Raw genomic sequence first — 17772 nt, forward strand, 5'->3', positions numbered from 1 at the left:
TTATTGACAGGAAATGATGAAGTCAAAAATTATGCTATCAATTTATCTATTAACCAGGCCATCATCTTACAAGCACTAATTGAGCTCAAAATTCACTTTATTCTTACAAGATGAATTCACTTGAAACTTTAGACAACATCGTACACTTGACAGAATATACATAAACATAATATAAATATCAATGCTTGTAATTTCTTCTCACAACATTACCTTAATATTCAGAAACATGAAATTTCTTTCCTATAATAGAGAACGCCAGAAGACCCATCTTTAGACAGTAGAGCTAGCCTCACAACACTTTCAGCTCCTTCAGCCGCAGTAAAGCAGCCAACATTGACGGTTATGTCGGTCCTGCAAAAGCCAGGACACACGGCATTGACGAGGAAGCTCGGATATTTTTTGGCTAGAATTCTAGTATAGGCGATCACAGCCGCCTTTGAAACAATGTAGGCTGAGATATGAATAGGCCAGCCTTTGGTTTCTAGCAAACCATCCTTGAAATCCTTGAGAAACTGCTTCACCACCTCATCCACTCTGTCCTCAGTAAGGCTTTCGACATCACTCAACAAACCTTTCGCCCATTCATTGGGTATATTCTATGCCAAATGACAAGAAACCTTCTCATCAAACGCATTCCAATATTCAGTGCTAGGTATACTTTTCTTACAATATCATCCTTCAAAAGAAAAATATAAAAGGCTATAACTTATGTACCTGCAACAGTCCCAACATGGAAGCAACATTTACGATCCTAGCCGAATCAGATAAGTGTAGAAGGGGAGAAAGTGCTTCAACCATTGCTTTTGTACCATAGTAGTTTGTTTTCACGCATTGTTCTCCTGGGTCATAACTTTGAGTTGCAATTTTGTCCCAGGTCATTTGTTTTCCATCTGGCTGCATCATCACATAGAATGTTAAAACGGACATAGATACGGGACAATGGAACACTTGAACACAGACACGACAACACAATGTTATTTTAAATTTTCTTATGCCAAAAATGAAGACATTGATTGAATGAAGTGCCCATACTACTTAGCTAGCATTTTATATTTTGTCATACCATTTCCACAAAAGTCTTTCTTTATAAATAGAGTGAGAGTGCTCAGTCTACCACGTCATCCGTGGACTAACCTATTATATTATGACACGTCATTAAAATAATAGCACTATCGTAATTTTGTTTATTACTTATTTACATTTTTGAATAGTAAATTACGATAGTACCATTATTTTATTGATGTGTCATAATGTGATAGGCTTAGTCCACGTATGACGTGGTGGACTGAGTCTACCTAAGAATTTCTCGAGTGGCAGACTTAGAAATTTCCTATAAAAGGGGCAAAGTAAAGTTACAAGATATTTGGAACCCTACTTAAAAAAGGTAATATATAGTTAACTTTGATTTTACTTTAAGTTGAATTTGAGTTCAATATTACTTGCTATTGATCTTCTTAGGGTTAATTACAAATAGAGGCATCATCTTTCTAAGAATTTACAATTCTATTGGGTTCTTTTAAAGGCGAAAATTTATTCCCCATCATTTTTTTTTTGACAATTCTATCATCATTAAAAGATCCTGTGATTTTCAGCTAAATCTCATGTCAAGATCATGAATTTATTTAAAGCAAATTACTATGAGGTCCTCCATATTTGTCATAATTCATATTTAGTCCCCCGTATGAAAATCAAATGATATAGTCTTTCACTTGTGTTTCCATTTTTTATGTAGTCAACAAAATAAAAAGATTTAGGGGTCAATTAATTTTCAAACGTGATGGACGAAATTGTTAACAAAAGGAAAAGTGAAGGACACAATCGTTGAGAAAAACAAAAGTGGGAGATCATATAATTTTATTGACTCAGTTGAGAACACCAAAAATAGATGGGAAGACCAAATCGTTGACAGAAACTAAAATGAAGGACCTTATCATTTGATTTTTAAACAAGAAGGACTAAAGTGTGAATTATGACTATAGAAGGTCTCATAATAATTTGTTCATTTGTTTAATCTTTTTATGAATCGAGTTTAAGTATTTACGACCCACGTTTTTTAGAAACCCTCTCTCTAAAAACCCTCTCAACTTAAGAAAACCTACCCGCACTACATATGAAGGGAAATGGTTTTTGGCCAACCTTTGGCTAAAAACCATCTCCCTTCCCTTAATCTTCTCTTATTCCATAATAAATAAATAATTTAGTTGTTTTTGTTGTTCTTCTTCAAAATTATAGTTTTTCTATTTTTTTCTTTTGGGTTTTCCGGCGTTTTCTCGGCTTCCGACATGTTTAGCATTTTCGGCGCCTTTTTCTTTATCCCTCTGTCTCCGGCGGCTCCAGTATCTCAGCATCTCTCTGGCGGCTTCAGATTCCGGCCAGCATCTCTCCGGCGGCTTCGGATTCCGGCCAGCATCTCCGATGTCCTCTTAGGTAGATCCGGTATTGTTGGGTAGCTCTTAGTAGCTCAAAAACCCTTTGAAAGTTTGTATATTATCTAGCAGTTTTATGTTGCTCGATCTGAGACTTTTTAGTCGATTATCAATAAAGATTTAATCTTTCTGGCAAAAAAAAAATCGAGTTTAAGTTGAATTCGAGATCCGCCAAGATTAGCGACTTAAAGGGAGGACATCAGACCTACTTGTTCAGCAGAATTCATTGAGTTATCCTTCATTTTCAAAATTTAGAAAATTTTCATACAACCCTATTAATTTTGAAATCCAAATATTGACCTTCAACTAAAATAAAGTAAGAACAAGATGCAATTTGAAGTAAGTGTTTATAGAATTATTTACCCAGTTACCACCACTAAGCTCAAAACCTTTTCGAAAATTATCAGAGTCATATTCAATTCCACCAATCGCAGCATTGTTCACCTGCACAAGGTTTCAATGATTCAATCCATGAGTAAGATAGAGAAATAAAACAATCTGTAATTAAATGAGTTAATTACATATAAAATTATGGACATATTTTTCTGTGAAATTTTACTGATTTAGACACCCGGGCTATGTCACGTCAGCAAAAATGCCGAAAACAAATAAAATGTGATGTCTGTAATTTGACACTTAAAAGATGATATTATTTTTGAAACTTGGTGCAAAAATCGTGATTTTATATCTGTAATTAGCCCGAATTGAATCTTACCAAAATATCGAGTTTTCCGAACTGGGTCTTGATAAAATCTGCTAAACAAGCTATACTCTGAGAATCTACCACATCAAGCTGATGAAAAATCAGTAAATCATCAGAAATTCCACATTCTTTAAGCTTTTTAACAGCTTCGAGTCCTCTGTTATGGTCTCTGGCTGTTTAAATTACAACAATACCATTAGAAGCCAATTGCCTGCAGATTTCCAATCCTATCCCTTTGTTTCCGCCAGTAACAACTGCATATCTGTTTCAGTATTTAGAATTAGACTGTATACTAATTAGGTGCTGAAAGAAAAATATTAAAGAAAAAACGAACCTCTTTGCTACTGTAATGGCGGTGGATTGTGCCATTTTAAGTTCAGTTGTCTGTACTCTGTAATGATAAACACACAGCTATTCTTGCTTATTAAAGAATACATCTTATGAAATTGTTTTGTTTTTGTTTTATTGTCTTTTTCAATTTTTTTAAAATCCGACCGGAAAACGAACCGGCTTCGTCGAGAATTCATGATTTGAAGGTTAGTTGCATATTAAATTACCACCTCTATACACTTTTTTTTTTAAATTTAATCACATTTTTTAACAGTTGTCACATAATACCACCATCTTTTAATTTTTTTCAAATCTACCGCTGGTTTAAAATCCGGTGAATTTGAATTGATCGAGCAAACGAAACATGACATGACATAATATTTGTTAAGGACTAATTGCATATTAAATCATCAATTTACAACCGTTTTCAATTATATCAGGACCTTTATAATTTTTTCATATATATTACAAATTCTTCAATTCAACCTTCATGTATGGAATTCAACGTGTTTTTCCACATCACTTTATGTTCCCAACCAATGGTAGATTTGAATTTTATTAAGGGTGGTGGTTTTATGACAAATTTTAAAGAATACGATTAAATTAAAAAAGGATATAAAAGTGATGATTTAAAGTGATATTGACAAAATAAATCTTAACGTTTCAACTTTATAACGATTTAATCTCATTGTTCAAAACGTTACAAAAAAATCCTAACATTTCCATTTTACATATTTTGTAGCCCAAACCGTTTTCTGACAAATTTTTGCATACATGGCAGTCAAATTAGATGCATGTAGCATATTAAATCTCAACATTTTAAAAAAATTACAAATAAAATCTCAACTTTTTACGTTATTGCACTATGTAACATTTTCGAGATTAAATTTCTATAAAGTTGAAACGTTAATATATGTTTTGCCAATACCCTTTGATTTAATATGAAAAATTGATGATTTAACACATGTCTAAAGTAGAATCCACCCATTTATAAATGTCAAAAATGTGTTGTAAAATAATGCTGCACAACAGCAGTATTGAATAATTTTAGTTATTTATTTTAACAACACATAATATTTCCTTATAAAGATGCAACAAGTTAACTAAAAAAACAGATATTTCTTAACTTTCACCTCATCTACCAGTAAAGTGCAATATATCTAATTTGGCAAGTATTTTTATTCTTCAATTTAACAAGTGTATTTCTTCTTTACTTTATAAAAAAAAACGTTTATGCCACTAATATTTGATTACAGGATCAAGTAAACCCTCAACATCCAGAAAGGTTTAAATAATTATCCCAAAGTCTTAAGACCCTCCGATTTTGACAACTAGGCGCTCAATGCCTCATTTATGCATTAAAATTGGAGGGCCTAGTTGTTCACTTTTAAAACTGTAGGGGCATAACTGAACCTTTCCGGATGTTGAAGGCTTACTCAATCCTGGAGTCAAACCTTAATGGCATAAATGACTCTTTTCCCTTAACATATGACTAATAAGGCTCTATAGTAGTACGTTAAGAAAATTTACATAAATTGACCAAGTTAATAATAAGAGATCATAGTTGGAGAAAAATGAAGTACAACAACAGAAATAAAAGGGCTCTTCCCTGTTTTCAATATTTGCATTCCTACTTTAGGTTGTAGCAAATTATGAACTCAGGCTAGCATTGAAAGAATAATAACAATATAGCCCAATTTGCATAAACTTAACATAACCTCCAGAAAAAGAAAATGGAAGGTTGAAGAATTAGCCTTATTTCTCAAGAACAAGGGGGCTGTAAACTGGGAACCACATATTACGCGTAACGTGCTGCATTGTCTCCTCCTGCATTCACAATTGTCACAACAACAGAACTTAAATCCTCTTCAAAAGATTCAAAACAAGACCCTGTATTTTTTTTATAAATGAAATTGCTGAATAGTTTTCTATTTCTGTAGTGAAGTTTCATACTTTTGACATATGCCTCAGCTCTCGGCCGCTGACATCACCGTGTCCTTCTGCCAGGTTTTCTGCAACAGCTGCTCGTAAAACAGCGGAGGCAACCTCAGCCGTAATGTGTCGAATACTGCATCATGCATCATCATCAAATCAATAAGCAGAGAGAAATCTTGATTATATTTTTATTCAATGAGAGAAATCTGAGATGAAACTGAAATCAACATTTGTGGAGATGACAAGTTATAACAAATTAAGACTTTGGCATGAAAACAACCTTCCACTCCTAGTCCCTTAAAAAATGAGAAAGAACTGCAATCACGAAGACTATGTTTGGTTCATGGAATAGGTCCGGAATAGAATAGCTATTCCTTGCTCTTGTTGATGGAATAATAACTTGATGGAACTGCTATTCCATGATTTTATGGAATAACTACTCTCAAAAAGTAAAGAATATATATTTCATTCCATTCCATTAACCAAATAGCATATTACCTATCGATAGATGGATATAATATGCCCTTCTGAATTTCCTCATCTGTCATGTAAGAAGCAAGGCTGTAAAAATAAAATCATGTCAGCAATTCATGGCTGCCATGTTGTCTTATGAAATACATACAGATGAAAACACATAGCATTAGTTTCTTGAGAGTTTTATAGTAACGGCACTTGAATTTTTTTGCAAGAAAGCAATATATAGTTCTCAAATACCTAGGTAATGTAATCACAACATAAAGTGTAGGGGACATGGTTGAAAGCAAAATACAATAACCAATCTAACTTCCCATGTAGATAGTTTCGTAAGAGATTGAGGTATAACTATCACAATGCAACAGTATACAGGATGGTTAACAATAAATTTATAACCAAACTTGAGAAGATTTTATCAATCGAGAAACATTTGTGCATTTACTAGCACAGAATAAAAGAGGAACACAAGGAAAAAACGGAACATTAGAGCCCAGCCCTTGCAGTGATTTTTCATATATTCTAGGCAAGAATAATATGCTATCAAATGATGGGGCTGCAATGCACTTTTTATCATGACAAGCTTGATTTAGAATCTCTAGTTCTAAAAATAAAAAAAATAAGTAAATCCAGGCAGTACAATGAAAAAGGATAAAACTATAAATGCATTTACCATTCAGAGGCTGCTTGAAGCATTCCATCTGTAATAATACGTGCACCTGAGACAAGAGCTCCCAGACCAATTCTGGTAAGAAGTAACAGTAACTATAAATATGAGCGTTTAACCATAGTTGACAATTTAAGCATATTTGACAAAGTTCAATAAAAATTGAACAGGGAAATAATACAAACCCAGGAAACAGGTACATATTATTTGCTTGATTTACATGCCCTACCCTGCCATTCCCTGCAAACACATGCATCATTATTGAGACGATAAGATCAAGATCATTAAAGTAGGGAAAATATGAGAGCCCCTGCAAAGCTATTATCACTCAGAGCAAATTATTTGCTATGGTTTTAGGAACAGAAAATTAAAAAAGAAAAGCAGGGAAATTTGTCCTAATAATGAAGTTCAACAATTGCTTTTATCATATGGTGTAAACTGTAAAGATATTTTTCCAAACAAGATTAACACAAGAAAGAAAACAAGAAGTACCTAGATCAACATGTTCGAATGGGCTTCCACTTCCAAAAACTATATTTTCTCCAGCATGTTTGAAAGCATCAGCGGCGGTACATTCGGCTGTTACAGAGTAATTAAAAAATATATGTAAACAGAAAACAACAGTTGCTCCATAAATCGGGAAGTTTGCAGACATGCCAAAACAAACCATTCATTGTGGGGTTCGACATAGCAAAAATAGCAGGTTTTATTGAGTCAGATTCTCGCATGGCCTTGAGCACCTGATTGATAAGTCAACCAAACCTTTTAAGAAACTAAATCAGGACATTTACAAGTAAATAATCGAAGTTTAGCACATTTCAATTATTTCATTTCTATCTCGAGAACTAATTTATCACCTTTGGAAAGCACAAAATTGAGATCAATGCCTTAGAACAAAAGGAAGAAACCAAGAAAGTAAAGAAACACTACGTTTAAAGAACTGAGACCTTAAGAAAAAGGATTTAACCATTTCATGTTACTATAAATCAAATTTTCAGACAAAATTCCAATATAATTACTTGGAATATCATAACAAAGGAGCATATAAATAGTTTAGAATCACAATTACTAGCAGTGCATTTTTTACCACTTAATCTGGTGTGCCGGTTTCCTCTGCTCTAAGTTAAAACTACATATTTTCTCAAAACAAATAAATTTATATATGAAGAACAAAATCAATTATGAAGACGAATTCACCTCCTCATTAAAGATCCCACCAACTCCAGACAAACCAAGAAGCACATGGGGCTTCAAACGTTTAACCTGGAAGAGAAAAAGGAATAGTTATCAGCAACCCAGCTCTTACAACAGCAAAAACATTATGCATAACTTTACAAGAAAATAGAACTTCAACATTGATTGGTTAAGAAGACTATTATTTTAGTTCAAGTCATAATAATCAGCCTTCTAGGTATTAAGGCTGTTTAAAGCAGCCTAGAAGTTTTACCACTTCAACTATACTAGCGCCCTCTCTAAGCCCTTCAACATCTTTTAAGTCCTTAGCAAATGGTGCTGCTGCTGGATCAATAGTTTTCCTCTCTTTTGTGATGAGACCCTTCATAAGAGCAATCAACAGTAATAAGATACAAATAAAAAAACAAAAAAAATCACTAAAGAAAATCAAGAAATACAAAAGATAATGTCATTTATCAATAAGATTTTAACAAACTACATGTCCCCTAAGAGAATTATTACAATTCCAACACTAGACAAAGTACAGAATTACGACTACAATGTCAGGACAGAAGAAAAATACTGGTGAAGCTAATAATCTTCTTACAGAAGATCTGCTACCATAGATTAAAATATAACTAAAATAGAAACAACTAAAATAGAAACAATTAAGTTATCACAAAAATATTGTAGAGAAAGTAACGAGTATAGAACATTACATCTTTGTCAAGTAGGAAAAAATTATTCTTTACAGTTGCTTCATTGTCTCCAGACATCCTTGCAACAGCCTGTATGGCCATGGTCAGGACACCAAGCCCTGCACTGTGAACATTAAATGGAAGCAAGAAATTAGCAAAGGTAAATTACAAGAATTTGCAGGCGAGCTTCTGCTTAAATTAATCAAGAATAATAGTTTCCAAGTACCTCCCAGCACCCACTACAACAATTTTTTGTTTCAGGAAGTCAGACAATGGTCGCCCTTGAGCTCTCACGGCTCCCAGCAATCCGGCAAGTGCAACTCCAGCAGTTCCCTATAAGTAACAAAGCAAGTGCTAACTGCCACCCTTGCAATGATGCTCGTGAATGTTTCTTGCCAACAGAATTAGAATAAATTTAAACTACCAATATACCACAGCTTTACTAACCTGTACATCATCGTTAAACATGCAAAACCTTTTACGATATCTTTGCAGTGTTTCAAATGCCCACTTCATTTGAAAATCCTCAAACTGATAATTCATTCAAAAACAGAGTTACAACACACAAAATTTTCCTCTGGATAAATAAGCATCTTTTTAGATCTTTCTGAAAGAAACAGACCTGTACAATGGCTTTGGGCCAACGTGTGAATACAGCTTCCATGAACTCATCAACAATTGACAAGTACTCGTCTCCTTCGAGCCTAGGCTGTCGAAGTCCTAAATCTGTCAACAAGAAGAAAAATTAAAACAGTAACCTCATAATTATTGCTAAACAAAAGAAATTACAAAAAGAAACTTCCATTAGAAAAAAAGTATATGATATTTTTACTCACAAAGACGATCCTCAAGTAACTTTTGATTGTTTGTACCAACATCCAGCATAACAGGGAGTATCTGTTATTAATGGACATAGGATGAATGACACAAGTGATAACATAATCAGTAACTAAACAAAACATGTGACAATCTCAAAATCCACTTATGGATATATAGTCAGCACACTTAAACACATTTATGCATAAGGATATATAAGCAAAAAAAAGAACAGTAAGGTTCTGCCTGTATCATTTTACTTAGCTAATAAGTAACCTTTCTGCCTGTATAAGTTAACAATCCTTGTGCATCTAAGCCATTGCCACATATTTAATAGAGCCAAGTAAATTCTGTGTGTCATCCATAGATGCATATGAAAAGCAAATGGCATGTATGTCTAGTTATTCATGCACATGGAAACAATTGAGATAGAGATAGAGATGATGGAGAGCTAGATAGATAAAGAGAGGCGTACTCTCTGTGGATTGATACCAGCAGCAGCAACATACATATCAAGCTTTCCGATGGGTATACCTATTCCTTGAACACCAAGGTCACCCAGGCCAAGAATTCGACTACCATCAGTCAACACTATCATGTCCACCTGCAACATAAAGCAAATCTTTTAACCCCAAACATAAAATATCGAAAGTTGAGAAAATGCCCTCTCTAAAACACTTTATAAAGTTCACAAGCGGTAGTAAAGAAACATCAGATTACTCAAAGTACTTATAGTTATAACGCATGGTCACAGTGCCAACTGTGTAAAGCCACAAGCACAATATAATTCCTGGGGATAAAGTAACCTATTGAAAGAGAAAAGATGACTACTGAGATTATAGTTTTTAATTGTAGGAAAAAAAACTCGAGTAGGAAAAATCAATCTCTCAATTTGGCACAGAGAATAGAAATTAGATTCATCAAAGAACAGCATTTGATCTTGAGGTCCTTTATCTTTGCCCCATGGGAGGATCTAATTATGCTAATGGGAGTTGTACAAAAAAAAACTAACTGCCTCAACTTTTCTAATACAACTCTGCTTCCACGATTAAAATATTTATTCAACATACATAATATCAAAACTCTGCTCTTCATGCATAATGAAAAGTCACCAAAGTCAACACTCTCATATTAATTGTGAAACATTAGTACATACAACCAAGGGGAACAAGTAAAAGGGCAATGGAGGGGGGGGGGGGGGGGGGGGGGGGTGTACAAGACTCAACATATGACTGACACAAAATACCTGTTGAGCAGGCCAGTTATATATCATTGACATCATCTCTCCTTTATCCTTTGCACTAAAATACATCCCACGTGGACGTCTGAACAACCCAGAATAATTTTGGCACACCAAGCCTACTGTCGGAGTATAAATTATAGGAGCAAAATCTTTGACATTATCAATAAGGACCTGAAAACAAAAGACTACCGAGTCACTTCTATTTGCAATAAATCCCTCCAACAACTTAACATTTTACGGAGACAATTCACCAAAAAACTTACTCGGTAATACAATGTCTCATTCCGGTCATGAAGTCTATTCAATATCCTCCATTTTGCTAACGTCACAACGCTATCCGGCTGTCCTTGAGTGTTCTTCTCCAGCGATCGATATGACTCCACTAACAAAACCAAGTCCAATAGCACACAATATGTCAAGTAAAATGCAAAACAGCCAAAAAACACAATCACAATAACTAATAACACAAATTAATCAAGAATCAAATAAAAACTTCAAACATTCCAGAATTAAAACAACTTACTAAAACGTTCATACTGCTGCTCAAACGATATAATACGAGGCGGAAGGAGGCCACGTAGCCCTAGTCTATCTCTTTCAGTCAAAGGAAATCCAGTGTCCTAATAGAGTGAGATACACACACAAAAATCACAGAATTAAAAGTTATACAAATTTTACAAGCATAAATTGAAAAATAAAATACATATGAAAACAGTTCAAAAATATCACGAACATTTTGTTAGCTAATTAGAATATATAGAGCTAACTAACCTTATTGAACCAAGGATCGTGAAGAATATCAGCGCCACGCTTATGAACAATAGACGGACCGGGAATCTCCGTAGAGAACCGCCGTGATCGGCAACGAGAAGCGGCGAATCTCGCGAATCTCCACATTTTCGCAACCTAAAATCCGAGATCTAAATTGCTCCAAAAATGTCAAAATCCAAACCAGAAATAATTAATTACTTCAGAGAATCATTTCTATAAGCTCGGTTCAATACAAAACGGTGATCGGGCAGTGAAGTGCTGCGTTTTGAGTGAAAAAACAATCCACGCTTGAGCTTATTTATAGTGATGAATTTGCTGCTCAGTGGTGTTTTGTCTACGAAAGTAGAAACAGTTGAAGCTGTTGAAATGAGACTAGAAAGGAAGGGGAGTTAGGACTGCCCGGGTATAGCGGTCAGTTAAGGGATGTGACCAAGTGTGTGTGACCGGATGGGCAGTACTCAGTAGAAAAGAGCAGTTACTGGCTGGATGGAATACGGGCAGAAGTGGAATGTGAATAGTTGGAAAGTTTGGACGCGGTGAATTGCCAACTAGCGACTCCGCACGTGGAGCAATTTTACTGTAATTATTTTGCATTATTATTATAAGATGGTTCCCACGTGAAATTCTGTCGCTATTATAGAAAATAGAAATTACTATAATTAGGGTGTTTTTGGTTAATCTCATAAATATAAATGAAAACTGATGGAAAAAATTAGATTATGGTTAATTAAATTTATTATTTTATTAAATAAAATATAACGACATAAATTTAAAAAATAATAATAGAGGTAATTTTCATAAAATAAACTAAAAAATGAGAAATTTTTATTAATGAACATAAATTATTTTTAATAAACATATGTATCTATATTTATGTTATGTGAAAGTAAATACTAACTAAAATCACCAACACTTTCTGAAATATTTCAACTTTCAAGTTAATATTAAACGAATGAGGTTTCATACACATCTATATTAATTTTCTTTTAATTAAAAAAAAACAGAGAAGATTTATTGGGGTCGTTAATTTGTGAATAAAGGCTGAACTACCAAAATTAAATTTGAAGTTGAAATCTTGATTTTGGATTAAGTCCTGATAGAGTTGAAATGAGAGGCTGATACTTTTTCCTGAGTAAAAATATAAATTGTCAGGTTACCTTGTGGATCCTACTAAAAATGTATGACCGGCATTAATTATTCTTGTGTATCCTTTACTCTCACGACTGGCGCCACTAATTGATCTTCGAATACTTTGAATTAATGGCAGTAAAATTCTAACTCAACCAAATGGAATTTGATTCCACTCCAGTAACATTAAAGCAAGAAACTTAATTCCTAGCCATAGTTTCTAATTTTAAAACACTTTTGCTTTTTGTGCTTATTTTCCAGCTGCGGCAAATCGAAGTTGTTTATGCAAATTCTCATTGCTTTTTCATACAACTTTTTCAGCCTCTTGCTCTTTATAAGAAGTTGACTGCAAATTATCAGTAGCTGAACATACACTTTAAGACTTTAAACCCAGTTTGGTCGTATAAGGAATAATTGCTTTGGTCCATGTTTAAATAGATAATATAATTTGATGAAATTGCTATTCTACAATTTCCTAGAACTAGTATTCTCTCCAAATCTACAAAAGAAATACTCTATTTCTTAAAAATATAAATCTTATTCCATATATTTCATTCCGCAAATCAAACATGGCCTAAGGCTATATTCGATTCGCGGAATGGAGCATGTTGATTTGCGGAATGAAATACACATGAAATGGAATAGCTATTTCATCCTTTAGCAATTTTACGAACCAAACATAGCAATGTCTTTAACACAATACGGACCATCCCTAATAGTTTAAATTCTCCTTACTGAAATTATTAAGCTTGCAGTAACAACATAATGGAAACCAAAAAGCATTCACACCAAAATTTGGAACATCACTTCAACATTTTTTGATGACCAGAACCAAAAGCAATTTATTAACAGCATGATAATTAAGATATAACAACCCACCTCATAAGTTTAGATTAAATCTTATTCTAGATTTACTGAAACATGTCTTGCTCAAAGAAGCTGCAATTCAAAGATCAAAGAATTCTTTGCCACACTGCTAGTTATGAAAATTTGACCTCTATCGTCACTCCGCTTCATTGTAATCTTTAGGCCCAAAATTCTTGCACCACATCTGTGATGGAATAGGGCGAACTGGATGATGTGGTCGTTGCTGCAAGAAACATTTCCCTTTAGCTACTGTAATTACCTCACAAGCACAATGATGATGCATGCATATTTTAGTCTCTGCTAAAACAAGCTAACCGGTGAAGGCAATTAATCTGTAATCCCCATTATATTAAATTAATGAGGCCACCTACTGCAATACGAATTAAAGAAGCATTTGCCTACGAACAAATAAAATTCTGTCTTGTTATCTTCCATCAACATTCAACACCTTCAATTTCATGTAAAAAGTGTAGAAGGTAGAATATAACTAGAAATAGAACGCGAAATTTAAACCACTGAACATGAACTTAATTTTGATTTACAAGGGTAATAGGGTATGATTATTACTTGACATCCATTCTCATAATTATCTTATCTGCTTAGTAACAACAAAATGATAATAGCATGAAATTAACACACACTTGCATGGCCATGTAATATCAGACCTTACTACAAAGTGCATCCATCATAAATATGCACCTGATGAGGTAACTTAGAGAACATATTCTGTAGATATATCTAGCCGCCAACACATATCATGAATACTTTGCATCATATGTTCACATAATTAGCTTAACACCAGACTATGTCTGCAACTCTGCATATGCAGTAAGCATTCCCTCCACTAACAACAGCTTGAAACCTTATATACGCCAAATCTTCATCTCTACTAGAAGTGGCTAAATCACTTAAAGTAAAAAGGGCTTAAAAAATAAATCTGTTTACCTAAGAGCGCAAAGTAATATGAATAATGATAATAGAACATACGCATGAAAAAAAGAAGCAGCCCAATACTTGACTGTGTCTGCAGCCTTAGGTAAAACCATTCAATTTGAGCTGGAATACTATAAGTGCATTAGACTAAATCAAAATGGAAATAAACTGTAGTAAAGCACGAGATAGAAACAATCGTGCGAGCAATGGTGATACTGTATAAAGGTCCATATGAACTAATTACTTGGATGTTAAGATCACAATGCTGAATAATAATAACAAACTAAACCACGATTCAACTCGATATCAACAACCTAATAATTAAGAATGTTTCTACATCTGCTAAAACACGAATCATTTTTGGATCCGATTGAATTAATTAACGCACTAAAACTAACTGATCTGATACTCATAAGCTCAAACAAACAAACAAAGAGCGACATACCTCAAGCTCAGCGGATTTCATGGCGATAGGGATACAGACAAGGATGAGGCCGACCATGGCGAAAGCGGTGTTGCGGCGCCAATGTTTCGGCCGGCAGTTCGGGCCTCCAGGCATACTCCATACCTTCGCCCTGAAGTCACCTTCAGCTCCGTGTCCATGCTCTCCTCCTCCCATTTTACAATTCTTTTATTAACTTACTTTTCTCCAGCTGCACCAATTTAATCAAAATTCAACAATCAGAAACCCTAAATCGCCTTATTAGTATAGAGCTATAAAAAATCCGTTAAAATTTAACGGGAGATTTTCGAATTTGATTTAAAAAGCGAAGAGATTATAAATTACCAGAAAAATGACAGAATTAAGCGAGGAGATTGAACTTCCAGTCAGTAGCTGTAATGGAAGTTTGGGTAGTCGTTGGGTTTGTTGGATTAATGGAGAAAGTCTTAGGGTGGTATTGTATTTTTTGTTTTTTATGTGGGCCCTTGTTCTGTGTCTCTACTCTACTCTCTAGGCCTAATCAATGAAATATTGTTGGGCTTCAACGAAAAGGATTAGGCCTAGTCCATATATATGTGTATAATAGTTTTTTTTAGAATTTTTTTCATTTCATTTTATAGCACAGTTTGCATTTTATGCTTTAATTTTTATAAAAATAATATCATTCTTAGCCGGGTGAATGTTCAAAACAACATTGTTTTAGATATCTATGCTATACATGCCATATAATGAAAGGTTGGGATGTTAGGTGAGGTGTTTTAAAAATTGTGCTAAAATCGAAAATGAGAAAGATTGTAATATATGATGGCATTAACCCTAAAATTTACATTGGAGGGGTCCAATTTAAACAAATATGAATAGTGCATGATCGAAATGTGCATTTAGCCAGCTTTTCTGAGATAAAATAAAGAGTTTTAATGTATAGTATATACTCTTTCTTTTTATAAAGATTGGAAGAAGCAGAATATAGAATAACAAAAATATTAAGAAAATCCTCAACTTCAAAGTCTCATCAGGCCTGTAACATGGCTAACAGTTATCCCTTTTCATGGATTTTCAGTCACAAAATAAATTAACATGGAAGAACACATTTTGTAATAAACGAATGGAAGCAACATTCATGTTTTTTCAGCAATTTCAAGTGTCAATTTGACACCGTCCCTGAATGCAGTAGGCACAAAGTTTAATGTTTGAACTAGTCTTGAAATATCCATGGATATATCAGCCGGGGACAAGACACCGCGATCAACCTGAAAAAACCAGTGCATTGACATTGTTATAAACACCTTGGAACAAACTTTGCGAAGAAGCACTAAAAAGAATAAAAGGTTGACGGATTCCAATAAACTATTCCGAAAAAGACATGAATTGAGAAAGTATATAATTGCATGGAGCATGCCAATAACAGTATATGATTAATCGTCTATGGCTCGTAGTATATATTATCAATTCAAGTCCATCAACTTCCAACCACTTAGGAAGATGAGTAGAAGGACCGAGATAGGGTGATTTCAAACATTAATATCTCATAAATAGCTAAAGGTTTTAATAGAAATTAGAAGGACCACTCACTGATGCTGCAGATACCGACTTAATGCAGGCCCTGTCATATCCTCTAACATCTGCCACAACCTCGGCCATTTGAACACGGGATACCCTGTCCGGCCCACCAACATTCAGAAGCAGCTGCATTTGCTTATTCTCTAGGACATTATAAGTATGATAATTCAGGTCCAGGATCAGACATTGGAACAGCCAAGAATTATCGTGCATTTATAAAGCCACCAAATCAAACATTTATATATTATTGACAAAATGTTTCACTACACTAGTTCAAAATTCAAATAAGAAAAGTCACTATAACACCATTTTGTAGTGCAAAAAACACCCTTTCTTATATGAATAAAAGGGATTGAATTGATTATTATGATAACATAATCTTCATAAAACTCTTGTTCTTATAAAAAAATACATTCTACAATTAATTACAGGCTTACCGTAACTTATAATTACACAGGTTTTTGCATTTATCATTGATGAAAACTTGAAAAGCAAAGAATACGAGAAAATACATACCTGATATCCATCTGTTTGTCAAAGACAGTATTATAGCAACAACATCCTTGACATACACAGGGCATCGGAACTCATCATGGAAAAACTCTACACGTTCTCCTTTGGCGAGGACGCTATCTATCCACTACGCCATTAGACAACAAGCAATTGTCGTATACACTCAATATCAATGTAATCCAAGCCATTAAATTTAAGTACTTGACACCTTACTTGCTAGATTAGGAAATAATAAACCACCTGAATTGGAAGAGATTTTGGAACAGGTGAAATAGTCTGCGGTCCAAAGATGATGCTGCTTCTCAGAATTGCAAAATTCGGGCATTTCTCAGAAATAAAACGCTCAGATGCCACCTTCGATTTTCCATAGACATTCACAGGAACAGTTTCATCATCTTCTTTGTAGAACGATTTCGCTCCTTCATAAACTAATAATTAAGAAAAAGTAGCAAAACATTTTTACCAAAGAACATAATAATCATCAACTAAGCCATACACAACAAGTTAAAAGAACTCCAAAGGCAACCTAAGCAGCACAAACACTTCACTCAATCAACATTTTTCCGTTTCAAAAACGCGTCGGAAACTTCATTTTTAACTAACCCTGATCAGTTGATAGATGTATCAGCAGAGTGTTTCCATCCTTTTCTTGAAAGATAGATAACCAGTTTACAAGAGAGGAAGGCACATTCACAGACATAGCAGTAACCGCATCCTTTTCACACGAACGAGGCACAGAAATTGCCGCGCAATTAACAACAATATCAGGCTGCAATACAAACAACAATAAAACAAAGGTTAATTTCATAAAATTAATAAGCAAATATATTTAATACCAATACAAAATACTCACCCGGCCGAATTGATTCGAAATCGCTTCAAATCCATCTCCGGTTAGCAAATCGACGTGAAACGCGAGAGAATTAGGTACGGCGTCGAGCAATAACCGAGGAGGGGTAGAATTGGAACGATGAGTAAATGCAAGATCGTACGGGCTGTCGTTGATCCCTGCAAAACCTTGCAGTAAATGTTGCCCTAGGTAGCCAGTTCCTCCGACCACCAACACTTTTTTTCTCATATTCATACCTTCTTCTTC

General features: G+C 34.3%; 3 protein-coding genes across 4 annotated transcripts; all 3 read right to left on the reverse strand.

The window, feature by feature from the left end:
* Positions 1-17: 17 nt before the first annotated feature.
* On the reverse strand, positions 18-4114 carry LOC126654147 ((+)-neomenthol dehydrogenase-like). Its single transcript, XM_056106130.1, has 6 exons — positions 3464-4114; positions 3324-3391; positions 3142-3206; positions 2790-2870; positions 715-894; positions 18-596 (listed from the first exon to the last, which is right to left on the reverse strand). The coding sequence occupies exons 1-6, from the start codon at positions 3496-3498 to the stop codon at positions 219-221; spliced, it is 807 nt and encodes a 268-aa protein (XP_055962105.1). The 5' UTR covers positions 3499-4114; the 3' UTR covers positions 18-218.
* Positions 4115-4968: 854 nt separating this feature from the next.
* Positions 4969-11708, reverse strand: LOC126654144 (NAD-dependent malic enzyme 59 kDa isoform, mitochondrial). The gene is made up of 19 exons (XM_050348215.2): positions 11234-11708; positions 10986-11082; positions 10726-10844; positions 10466-10633; positions 9695-9823; positions 9240-9300; positions 9026-9129; positions 8851-8934; positions 8630-8736; positions 8425-8527; positions 7980-8087; positions 7730-7795; positions 7200-7272; positions 7025-7111; positions 6718-6772; positions 6539-6610; positions 5893-5955; positions 5413-5527; positions 4969-5286 (listed from the first exon to the last, which is right to left on the reverse strand). The coding sequence occupies exons 1-19, from the start codon at positions 11357-11359 to the stop codon at positions 5215-5217; spliced, it is 1809 nt and encodes a 602-aa protein (XP_050204172.1). The 5' UTR covers positions 11360-11708; the 3' UTR covers positions 4969-5214.
* A 3862-nt stretch (positions 11709-15570) lies between these two features.
* Positions 15571-17760, reverse strand: LOC126686998 (uncharacterized). 2 transcript variants are annotated; one of them, XM_050381340.2, is made up of 6 exons: positions 17530-17760; positions 17280-17445; positions 16917-17104; positions 16680-16803; positions 16176-16260; positions 15571-15853 (listed from the first exon to the last, which is right to left on the reverse strand). In XM_050381340.2, exons 1-6 carry the CDS (start codon positions 17758-17760, stop codon positions 15799-15801), a joined length of 849 nt encoding a protein of 282 aa, XP_050237297.1. In that variant the 3' UTR covers positions 15571-15798. The 2 variants fall into 2 exon arrangements, with proteins under 2 accessions (XP_050237297.1, XP_050237296.1); XM_050381339.1 differs by having other exon boundaries at positions 16176-16306.
* Positions 17761-17772: the final 12 nt, after the last annotated feature.

Source organism: Mercurialis annua, linkage group LG6 (genome assembly GCF_937616625.2).
Source record: "Mercurialis annua linkage group LG6, ddMerAnnu1.2, whole genome shotgun sequence".
NCBI classification, from domain to species: domain Eukaryota; kingdom Viridiplantae; phylum Streptophyta; class Magnoliopsida; order Malpighiales; family Euphorbiaceae; genus Mercurialis; species Mercurialis annua.